General features: G+C 41.8%; 1 protein-coding gene across 6 annotated transcripts in view; it reads right to left on the reverse strand.

The window, feature by feature from the left end:
* Positions 1-12,641, reverse strand: part of FAM13C (family with sequence similarity 13 member C) — a 157,494-nt gene that overhangs the window by 34,264 nt on the left and 110,589 nt on the right. For all 6 annotated transcript variants that reach the window (XM_059397448.1, XM_059397451.1, XM_059397449.1 and 3 more), the window contains one exon: positions 4,406-4,490. In XM_059397448.1, the coding sequence (XP_059253431.1) occupies positions 4,406-4,490 (85 nt within the window). The remainder of the gene's footprint in view (positions 1-4,405; positions 4,491-12,641) is intronic.

Consider the following 12,641-nt stretch of genomic DNA (forward strand, 5'->3'; position numbering starts at 1 on the left):
TGCCAGATAGGATAAAACATCAAGTTGGGTGGATAACACACCTAGCAGACACATGAGATGCCCCCATGTTCCAGAAGGCCAGATATAAATTCCGCCTGCAGGAGGAGGTGGACATTTCTTGCCCCCTAGAGAAACAGTAGAGCACTGTGTTCCAGAAAGTGTTCCTGAATCTCTCTGTACCCCAGAATTACCAGGGCAGCTTTTCAAACATAGGAATTTCCAGGCCTTATCTCTACATTTTAATTTTGCATTTTAGGGTGGAGAGCCCAAGACATCTACCTATAAGTTTAATAAGTCCTCCCAAGTAATTGGTAACATCTGGTCAAGTCAACAGTGTCTTAAAATATAAGAGAGAAGTTCAGGTTCTCTTTAACTCTGCCCCATCTTAATTTGGACATAAGAAAGTGACCTACACACCATGCAGAATTCCTTATGGGAATGATTATATCCTATAAATAGTTATATACATTAGCTCTCACTAATGATCAACATTAGGAACAAAGCTCTTACCCAAATAAAAGTTTGAAAACCAAGATTTTACAACAAAAGAATTGGTTAGAAACTGCTGTGGTTTATTATTTCTAGTAATAAGTCTTCAGTTATCTCTGGTGACAGCTTTTGCTACAAACTCCATACCATCAATCACCCATGTTCAGACAGAACAGGGGTTACTATGCTTAGTCATGTAGAACAAACAGTCCTTCTGCACACTCTGAAAATGACAAGCAGTTGAAAAGACAATGTTCATTCCTTTTTCTATTCAGCAACACCAGAATAGATCCTTACTAATGCCACAGAGGAAGGATTTGCTTCGGCTTTAACAGGCTATTGATACAGGCAGAGGGATTTTGAGCCTCAGTGTGGAGGGGGTTTCCATCTCAAAATATGCAATTTGCAACCTACAGGTAGGGTTACCAGCTATCCCAGATTGCCTGGGACTGAGAATTTCCCAGCATGTGGGACTTTCAATGCTAAAACTTAGACATTCCTGGGCAAACCATGACAACTGATAACCCCACATATAGTCTAAAAGTCTTCTTGCAGCTGCTTTCCTCTCTATCACTTTTTTCTAAGGGTCTCAATATCCCCCAAATCTGCCCTAACCCTGGTCCTTGTCCCCACCCCACACATTTCTAGCCTGAGGACTTGGGTGCTTGAGCACCTTTCTCTTCCTAAAGTAAATAGACTGAGCTGACTGGTCACAGACCCTGAATAATAAGTCCAAGTTGTCCAGGAAATTGAGGTGAAGCAGAATCAAAGAGAACCTGACCTTCTCCCTCCTAATTCAAGATACTTAATAATGGTTCCCACTGCTTGGGAGTGTTTATGAAATATAAAGATCACAGGACTTCCACCTCAGACTGTCCTGTGATGAGGACTAAGAATCCCCATATGTGAAAAGCTTCTTGGTAATTATCACGTGCAGGAAGGCTCACCAACAATATTCAGAACCCAGTGCTCCTCCAGGGGTGCCATGAAATGTGTTTCTGCTGCAAGAGCAGTTTATAATTGCATTTCCAGAATGGAGATGCTTTTCAGATATTTTACTAAGAAGGACTGACCTTTGTAACCTATAAATCCAAGTTAAAACCCACACGTTGATCTTAAGAGACCATTTCAAATGCCTACACACTTTACTTGTCATGCCCTAATTGAGTCTAAAGTAAACTTGAAATCTATTTAAGTCAGATCAATTTATATTTATAAATGTTTGCCTTTAATAGTTAATTGGTAGCATACCCAGATATTTCTGTAAAAATCACCAATTGTTATACCAATTACTGACATCAACAATTACTAATTGAATAGATATATATATGTAAGGTTAGGGCTAGATGCTAGGCTTGGGAAGAAGAAAATTTTAAGTTATATGATCCTTTATAGATTTATAGTCATTTATACTAATCTTATGTGATCACACTCTCAACACAACATGGATTCTTATACACATAAAAATTAGTTTCAAGGTGGTCAAAGATCACTCTAGAAATCCTTTCACAGTCCCTGAGCCTTTAAGATGAGCAAATATTTCTTCTTTCTGAATGACACATGGATTAGAAAATATATTACTACAAAAATTAATTAAATAAATGTTATATATATATATATATAAATATATATAAATATATATATATAAATATATAAATATAAATATAAAATATAAATATAAATATATATATATAAATATATATAAATATATATATATATATATAAATATATATATATATATCACCTTCCTATAAACACTCATTTTGGAAGCCAATGAGAACCAATGATCCCATAAACTAATCTGTGAAAAATTATTCCAAATGTTTGCCACATTGGCAATATCCCTGCCAAATGCAGAGACCTTTTAGATCCCTGAAAACATCTGGCAAGTGGTTTCGAGATTGTGTCAGAGGGTTATTGGAAAATTAGAGAAGATATGTGTCAAAGTACTACAAGGTCCAGTATAGGGGTTGGAGCTTCTTCACTCTTATGCAGTCATTTTGGCTACATAAGACTCCTTATTCATAAGCTCTACGAAGGTGAAAAACATCAACATTTTATGGATTTTATCTTTGAAAACTTGACAGACTTGCCAGAAATATTCTTGACTAGTGTGCGGACACACACACACAAAATAAAAACCTTTCATCTTCATAGACTCTCTTGGAAGGGCTCTGGGACACCTCAGATTCACCTATATTTTGGAAATTCAGCATCCTCTGTAAGGAACCTTCTGTCCATTTCTGCCATTTGACACTTGACATGTATGGATTGCTCCTTTGGTATGGGCAATTTCTACATAAATTTGGCATGTATTTCCATTATACAAGGAGTGTTAATAAGCTTGTTCAAAATCCTGTCCATCCAGAATGAGAAAATGCAAAACTACTCTTGACCATTGGAGATTATGACACATACATGCACAAAAAGTCATGATTTAAAATAGAAAAAGATATATATATTATATATATATATCATATAAATATTTTATAACTCTTTGCCAGATACTTGGGTAGCTATACAAAACATCAGACAACTCAAAGGTGAATTTGCATCTGGCTTAAGACTTTGTTATGCGTTTATATGTGTTTGTTGGGGTTGGTGGAAGAAGAAAATTGTGTCTAATAATCTGACTTAAAACTCTAATTGGATTGACATTGGGTCCTGCCCCTTTTTATTGCCTTTCATCAAAACACAATGGATGGCTAGCAGAGCAAGGGGAGCTCATCAGAAAATAAGGACAGCCAACTAGCCACCCGCATCCATGGGGAAATAATTTACCACTTACCAGCAGAGTTACACTAGGCCTCAGTGTCCTCCTCGTGAAGCATATTATTTCACAGATTAGTTTAAGGATTTAATATAAAATATATAAAGGACTTAGTGCCTGGAGCACAAAAATCTTCAGTAGTAATAAAGCTACTAAGAGTAGCTACTATTAGCCACTATTATTAATACACTTAATTATTAATTAACATACTTAATAAACACTGGGATGATGTTTTTACCTCCTTAGACCATATGGATCTGTTTTAACCAGGAATGTCTTCAATGAGCTATTAATAATGACACTGAAATACATTACCTTTTTAAATCTCTTCTTTCAGTTCCTGGAGATAAAGGACATCTCATGAAGCAAGTTCACCTAATCCTATTTTTATCAGCCATCCAGAAACCAGTCTATAAACCTCTTACCCATCTGGGTTATAAAAGATAAGCTGTGCTCTCATTTCTACTTATATAAATTAGTGTTTCTTTCCTAACTGTCTTTCTGGAGGCATTAATTTGCCTTACTGCTCACTAGCCAATCTGCCATCTCTGGGGTTAAAACCAGAGATACTCTCAGACAAATGGAAATCAATTCTGAGACTTTTCAACATAGAAGTTAATGCAGAAAAAAAATTGAGACAGAAAAAGACAACATAGGATCAGAAAGAGTTACACCACTCACCTCCTCTTTGCCTATATTGAATCATCTTACAAGCAGGTAATAGAAGAAAGCAAGTAGTCATGTTAAAACTCTCCTATCACCGAATACCTCAAAAATACTATCAGTATCAAGACAGTACAGATTATCTACATCCAGGGATAGAAAATAAGTACACCACTTGTTTGTCACAGAAAACCAAGTAGGAATTCATTAGGACCAGGAGTTGTGGTGAGTGTTTTTCACCTGACACCTATTTACGCTTAAGTTTGACGCTTGGCCCCCAGCTGGAGAGCATACTCTATACCAGCACACACCATAATGCCTCCTGCTCCCTCTCAGCTCCCCCACTACAACTCAAGCACCTCTTCAGCTTTTCCGTTGCACCAGACATGGTTTCCCCATAGGAGGCCAGGTTTAGCAAAGCAGCAAGAAGCTGAACTATCCTGACAGTACACGTGAAGACCTGTCCCCAGCCCAGCCTCTTACCTGCAGCATCTGCGCCTTCCGCAGGCACACTCTGGGTCGACACTGGGGTTGGGTCCTTGAGTCCATGCACCTGAGCAGCTTCTTCCTGGTTTGCCAAAAATGCAGAGCACAGATCAGTTTCCAGGGCTTGGAGCTTCAGCAAGGAATTCTGCCAGCAAAAGCAGAACATTGGGCTAGCTAAGTAACTGCCTAATACACAACAGTGAGTCCGTAGCTCCGCAGAGCACCTTCCTCCAGCGCCTGGCAGGGGGAAGATCTCAGCTCCAGCTGCTTCAGGTAGAGCTGATTGTGCCAGAATCAGATACAACTTATTTCACATGCAGCCTCAGTTTCTGCCTCATTTCAGTCCTAACGTATATGGCTTTATGTGTCACACACGGGACTGGTGATTTCGTCAGCAGGAGACGCTGCACCAGAAGGAGCCAATCTGAGATGCTATCTGCTTCCCCGAGTGCTTGGGGCTTTACGCTCTGCAAGTGTTTCATTCATTGTGCTGACATCAGGAGCAAGTGACATTAGGCCCCTCCCAGGCTACCATTCATAAAAGCCAGCATCCCTTAACTACGAAGACTGCAGCAGACCGCAGTGCATAAAGAGTTACTGCTGCAGAGGCCGCCTGGCATCTGGGAGGTGCTTCTGGGCTCCCTGATCTACATCTGTGTCTGGGAGGGTATATGCATGCACTCATGTGTGTCTTCTGAAGTTGCTTCCCTCGCATGGGATGGCTATAGAGGCCTATATCGAAAGCAGGGTGGAGGAAGCAGGGGAGAGGGCCTTGATCACTGAGCGAGAAGCAATTTCTTAACTCCCAGAACAACCCTCTCCCCACCCCCTTCATTTCTCAGTTTAAATTTCTCCCAAGGTTCTTAATAAGAACAGAGTCATGCAGACTGACGCACGTATCCTGCCATGATGCAGATGCCCAGCAAATTAATTCCCCTGACCAGGTGAAAGTGAGTCACGCCTGAGGCCTTGGCGGGGTGCCACTCCCCTGCAACAGGAAAGCTCTGCAGGCCTCAGCAGCTCCTCCACCCACAGAGCTGCTGGCAGGGGTGGCCGCCTGGAGTGGAGACTTGATCCTGTGCCTATTATGACCCTCCAGTACACACATACTCGCTCACACCCTACCCTCCACATCCCCTATTCCCCACACATCTTCATACACTCACCCCCATCCCTATCCCTTGCATACCCTTATACCTACCCTACCTTCACCCCCTGTTCTCCACACCCTCATGCCAACCCCATACCTTCACACTACTTGCACATACACTTAACCTCCAAATAACCCCATATACACTCTCATTCCTACTCTTCACACTCACCTTTTTTTATCCCCTACTACACACATACACACAGAGACACCCCACCATACATACACCATATATACGCCCTCATACTCAGCTCCCGCTCTCACATCTATTCGGTACACACACACCCCTACCCACATAGATAGGCTCACGCCTTACCTCACCTAAGTGCCTACCTCTGGCATCTCTTCACACTGGGCCCCTCCCCCCCCCAACAATACCTATTCCTACACACATACCCTCTTCCATGCTGTTGATGTAAACAAATACAAGCCCACAGCAGTGTTTTCAAAGTTGTTCCCTACTAAATGGGCTCCAGATACCTCCTCTGCCGTGCTCAGAGATGAAGGCACAAACCTCCTCTGTGCTCAGGGGCTGCTGACTAAGGGCCCACAGTTCAGATTAGGCATCTGCCTAAGATCGGGTCACCTTTTTATTGCTCCCTCCTCCTTTCTGGGATGTTCTCCCAGCATTTGAGTGTGAAAGTAAAAACCTGAGGTTACTGACAGGAGATACCCAGAAGCAAGGGTACCAAGTTTCTGAAAAGAGTTCCAGGCATCTGGGAGACAAACAAACAAACAAACAAAATTCCAGACAAACTTCCTACTGGCAGACCTTGGAGAGTGACCTTTCAAAAAAGAGCAAAACTATTTTGAAAATTAAGAAATGATGACATGAGAATGTAAAATGGTACAGGTGCTATAGAAAACTGTATGGCATTTCCTCAAAAAAAAATTAAAAATAGAACAAGCATATGATCCAATAATTCTGCTACTGCATATATACCCTGAAAGAATTGAGAGCAGGGACTCAAACAGATATTTGTGCACCCTTATTCATAGCAATATTATTTACAATACCCAAGAGTTACATATGGACTGAATTGTGTCTTCCTCAAATTCATACGTTGAAGACCTAACCCCCAAAGCAACTGTATTTGGAGATGGGGCTTTTAAAGGGAAAATGAGGTCTAAGGGTGGGGTCCTGATTCAATATGATTGGGCTCATATATACAGAGAGAGACACTGGGGATGCATACACAGAGGAAAAGCCATGTGAAAAAGTAGCTGTTTTCCAGCCAGGAGAAAGGCTTCAAGAGAAACCGACTCTACCACCACCTTGATCTTGAGCTTTCAGCCTCCAGAACTGAGGAAATAAATGTATGTTGTTTCAGCCACCCAGTCTGTAGTATTTTTTTTTAAATGGCAGCTCTAACAGTGTATTAGCAGATTAATACAAGGAAGAAGGAGGACAGACGGATGGAAGGAAGGAAGGAAGGAAGGAAGTCCCTCCCTACATTTAGAGGAAGGGTGTGGAACCTGCTGCTTCTTGTAGACTCCATGTGTTTTTACATATCCTACAAAGCAGAAGAGGACATGTCAGCTCTGCTACCTTCTATGCATCTGACTTTGGGCAAGCATTTTTGCTACTCTAAACCTTAGTTTTTCCATGTATATATACAAGCATGTATAATACATGTATAAAATAATAAATATATGAATATATGTATATAAATAAAAATATATAAAAGCATATATATATGTACATATATATATATGCTCTTATTTTAGGACTGAACACTGGGTTTATTTTATTTTAGCACTGGAACACTGGGTTTATTACAAATGATCTCCACACCCCAGAGGCCACTGGGCAGAGCTCTGGTCATGTGTGAGGCCAAATGCTATACCAACCCTGGGGCCTTGACTCATCACTTTATCTTCCAGGGCCCCACTCTCTGCATCTGCCTATAAAGGGTCTGGGCCTAGATGACTTCTAAATCCCTTTCCAACTGTAAGGGAATGGAAAACAAACATGCACCTACACTGAGGATGGTGCACAGAGTATGGCACAATGTGGATGCTTAGTGTTTCTGGATCTGAACCAAGTGTACATGTAACACAAAGAGCAAATAATTTCAATGCATAGGAGTATGTCAGCTCACATTCAGAGGCTTCTGAACTCCCACAGGGAGTGAGGGATAACGCTGAGACCCAGTTACGGGTAGAAGTAGTAATTGGGTTGTTGTCCATCTTACTCTCCCACCTGTCCCTCCCTTGTACTCAGACCGAAGCAAAAACAAGACAGGAGGTTTGTCAAAGACCATACATCTGCATGGCTGGTTTATTCCTCTCTGAGATAAGAGATAAGAGTAAGGCTAAAGGAGCGGGGAAGAAAGCAAGTGGCAAATGAAACAAGAGAGAGAAAATGAAGGTCTCAAGGTGTAAGACCATCTCCAAGCAGAGGGGAAAAAATAAGCTGCTATAACTGAAGAGAAGAAAGCAGAATGGAAGTGTCTTCCTTTTGGTGGTCATTCTTATGACCAGTTGTCATCAACTATATACCTTCCTCACTCCAAACTGACCCATTACCTGAAGACGACCAGATGTTTCTCAACATAGGAATGGAGAGTGGGGATTTGGACATGCTGTGTAGGATGGGTCTATAGACCCATTATAAAGGGATACCTCTCCTGCTGACCAGGAAACCCAGGACAAGGGTGGGGGTAGGGGCCTTACCTGTAAGCAATCTATGCCACCATCATATGTCCTTCCAGTAAGCAACAGAAGACATTCAGCCTGTCGCATCAGGGCTGAGCCCCATAGATAAACCCTTGAGAAGGCCCATGGACAACTCACACTGCACATTGTGCCCTTACACAGATGTAACACCACACATACAGCTACTAGGCTCTGCCCACTTTTAATGCACACAGAGCTGCACTAGGCTCTGGTGAGACTGGTTTTACCCCTTTCTTGTGGGGCTTCCAGTGTAGTGGGGAGATAGCCAGAAAGCAAGCAAATCAAATAATAGTGAAGTTTCTACTGTCATATGGTGATGGAAAAAGAAACCACAAGCCTGAGGAGAGAGTAAGCAATTGTTTAACTCTGATCATGCCTGACGCAGTGACCTTAAATGCAGGAACATGTTTTTCTCCTACAGAAAACTAAGGGCTGTAAATCCCTGGTGTCCTGGTGCTACCTCAATGCAACCATTCTCTCACTAGGACCAGCATTCCCTATGAGGCTGCCCCAGCCCACTCCTCAGAGCCAGCCTGCTAGCACTAATGCAGATTTACAATCCCAGGTCTCCATAATGGATCTTTAGGATCTACAGGAAAAATAAACAAAGGCTGATGGATGCCCTAAAGAACAATGACTACCTCTCCTTCCCTTCTTCCATCTGGATATGTGTGAAACCAAAGAGAAGTCCACGAAATCTAGGTGTGGCTTTCTAAAAGCTATTTTTTTTTTCTCTTTTACATAATGGAAAATATACTACTTGTTTTAGAAAATACTCTACTCACTTTTCTCTGCTATGCAATTACTGGGTCCCTCTTTAGTTGGGTTGGAATGGAGAACACCCACACAGGCTGGATGGTTAAATGCTATTTTAAGGTACCTTTGCCTGCACTTCACCAGTTGCAGAACAGGGAAAGCTTACTTTTAATTTTTGTGAAGAGGTTCAGTGGCCCTTTCACATCCTTTTTTTTTTTATCTAAGAACTGTATATAAATTCTCTATGGTGATATGAAGATCAAATTGGATATTTGCTCAAAGTTGGGGATACAACTGGGTCCCTGAATATCCCATTTTAATTACCGTTCTTCTTCCCTGATTTTAATGTTTCCCATGTATATTTCCCTCCATGACCTACCTCTCAACCCCTCTTCACACACACTCCCCTTTCTTTCCACCTGCTTCCTGACCCCACCTCTCCAGGCCTGCTTTAGCTATAGTCATTTCACAGTCAAATTTCTATCAAATTCTTGAGCCAGGTTTGATTACCTTAGCTAAGCTGCACCCCCAATTTCTCTGTTAGCATTTTATATATTTCTAACACTCACCATAATATGTAATTTGATTCATTTCCCCTTGTTTATTGGCTCCTTCTTGCTCCAAGAGGGCTGGAACCATGCCTCCATTGTTCACTGCCATACCTAGCACAGTGAGTAGTACAGGAGCCAGCCTATAAAAGGACTGCCATTGCATATTAGTTTTTATTTCCTGGACTCTTTTTAGGCCCTTCTGAGTATCCAGATCCAAGCTGTCCTGTTGCTGTGGCCCAGAAACTTTAAAATGATTACAAATCACTAAGGGATTAGTTAAAGATGTGTATCACATAGGTATCACCCAAAAGATTCAAATTCTGTGGCCCGGGGCAGGGGGGGGGGGGGGGGGTCATTTAGATACAGGAAGTCCAAGGACCATACTTTGAGAGACAGAGCCCTATTCCCAGGGGACTTGACCTACTCTAAAAGCTGCCTTGTTTGCCTGCTTAGCTCCACCTATCCCAGGAACAATAGCTTTTCCCTTACTCCTCGCCCTCTGACACCCTCATTAGCCTCCTGCCCTGGACACACCTTGAGGGCCGCTCCTCCTCTGTCTCACCACACATACACACTCACACCAGGACACATAAATTATGAAGTGCTCAGAAGCAAGGCAGTGTTGCCTTCTGAATGGCTGTTACTGATCTCTGAATGTTCTTGCCAAAAGAAGCTGGACTTCTTCCAAAAGTGATGGCTATAGAAAATACCAAATTGACCCATCCCTAGAAACAGTGGACTTTCAGCTAATTCCTTTGGTGCCTGTATTGCTTATAGTCCAGGAAGCTTTGCGGCCAAGTCCAACTGAGGGATTACACACCTCAGTTCAGCCTCCTCTGCTCCAGGGGATCAGCCATTACCTCCCACACTACCCAGTGGAGAAATTCAATATAAGAGAAAAACCTATTCACTTCTAGGGACCCTGTGTTGACTACAGGATCCAGATCCTATTCTGATATTATCAAGACTTCTTAAACAAGGACAATGCCACCACAACACACAATAACCTAAACCAAATTTCCGTTTAGCCAGATGATTTCAACCTAGGAAGGGAGAGTATTGTACTTAGTTTTATCTCATTTTGATGTCCTTGTTATGTTCACCTTGGTAAATAAATATAAAAATGAGGTGTTTGGGAGACAATAATACTGATAATGAAACTCATATTTTAATTCAGAACTCTGATATTGATTTTCTAAAACTACAATGTGTCTCATTTTCAATTCATGGAATGGACTTCGATAGTTTCTCATTGGAGCTATTAGTACTTAAACTATCCAAAAGGACAGAGTTTAAAGAGAATTAGCTCCCATAAATCATATTTTCTAAAACATCAATTATATCCTGAGGGCTAGAGTCCACAAATCTATTCTGTGTTGTAACCCATACATTAACTCTTAGTAACTACTTCTGTTTCAATTTCTTTAAGCTCTGAAAAATATTCTGCTTAAAAACTAAATTCAGTAAGATGGGGTGGACTAAGATGGAGATGTAGGAAGATCCTGAACTCACCTACTTCCATGGACACACTAAATCTACAGTTACATATAGAACAATCCCCTCTGAAAAACAAGCAAACAAACAAACAAATAAAAAACACCCTGAAAACTAGCTGAATGGCTAGTTCACACTAATGGATAAAAGGACTATATTGAGAAGGACAGGAGAAGCAGACATACAATCTTGCCAAAAACCCCACCTCTAGCATGGTGATCCACAATCAGGAGGGATTCCACAAATAAAAACTTCTCCCTTAGGAGCAAGCTTCAAGCCCTACGTGAGGTACCCCAACCCTTGGGACCTACAATAGAAATACAAGCCCCCAAAATGTCTGACCTTGAAAAACACATCCAGGAAACTCAAGGGACTGTGCAGAAATGACTGGCTTACATGCAGAGTAACCCTGGGGACTAGCAAAAAAGTAGCAGGTTGTGGGGCACCTGGGTGACTCGGTTGGTTGAGCATATGATTCTAGGTTTTGGCTCTGCATTGGGCTCCACACTCAGTAGGAAGTCTGCTGGAGATTCTCTCCCTCTGCCCCTCCCCCTGCTTGTACATATCTCTCTCTCTAAAATGAATAATAAACCTTCAAAATCAAACAAACAAACAAAAAAGAGCAGCAGTTTGAAAATGCCTATACTATATGTGAAGAAGATTCATTTACTAATCTTAAACCATCTACTGGAGGGGCTGGAACCTATAAGAACTCTCTGGGGACAGTAGCACTAGCACATGCCATTTCTGCACTCTCTCTCTAACTTCATAGTGCAGGCAGGTGTGCCCCAGCCCTGCACTCTCCCACTGCCCTGCTATAGCTGACAGGCACACCCTGGCCCTGCAGTCTTCCACTGTCATGCTATGGCCTGCCGGCACATTCCAGTCTTGTGTTCTCCCACTGCCTTACAAAGGCCAGGGACACACGGTTCACATGCTCCCGGTTAACTCCTTGATCACCTCTCTTACTCTTCTCGCCAATAAGATCATTACATTATGTTCCTGCATTCCATAGGACTATAATAATTGGAGACCATTCTTGGCAGACTACTATCAACCCCAGGGTAATATAAACAGCAAACTGAAAGACACTCCTAGTCTTTCTGTTAAAAAGGCTTCTTTACTTGTTTTAGACCTTCAGCATGAGGGAAAGGCTTCAGGTTTGCCAAACATGTAGAGGCTAGGGGGTGTTCTCAAGGAACCTAAACAGGGACACCTTCTTTGTGCTCTCCTTTGGCCTCAAAGCAGCATATGCCATTCCCTCCCAGAAAGGAACATATATACTCATCTGAAGCTCTGATTTTTGCACCTGTCACCCAGGAGACACCAGATGACCTGTCTGGAAGCCAACAGGATTTACAACTGCAGCCTCATAGGAATATATATATTTATAAACTTTAAAAGTTGCTGCCTGACAGTCTGGCTTCTAATCACCTGAAACTAGGTGCTGACTGAGGGCTCGCTCTTTAGAACATTGACAAGTCTTGGCACACCCTCAGCAAGGGTGACCTACCAAGACTGTTTAGATAAATGCAAAGATTCTAGAGACAACAAATAACTAGAGCAGAATTAAAAAATAAGTTTCATCTCTTACACAAGGCCC

The sequence above is a fragment of the Mustela nigripes genome, chromosome 4 (assembly GCF_022355385.1).
Source record: "Mustela nigripes isolate SB6536 chromosome 4, MUSNIG.SB6536, whole genome shotgun sequence".
NCBI classification, from domain to species: Eukaryota; Metazoa; Chordata; class Mammalia; order Carnivora; family Mustelidae; genus Mustela; species Mustela nigripes.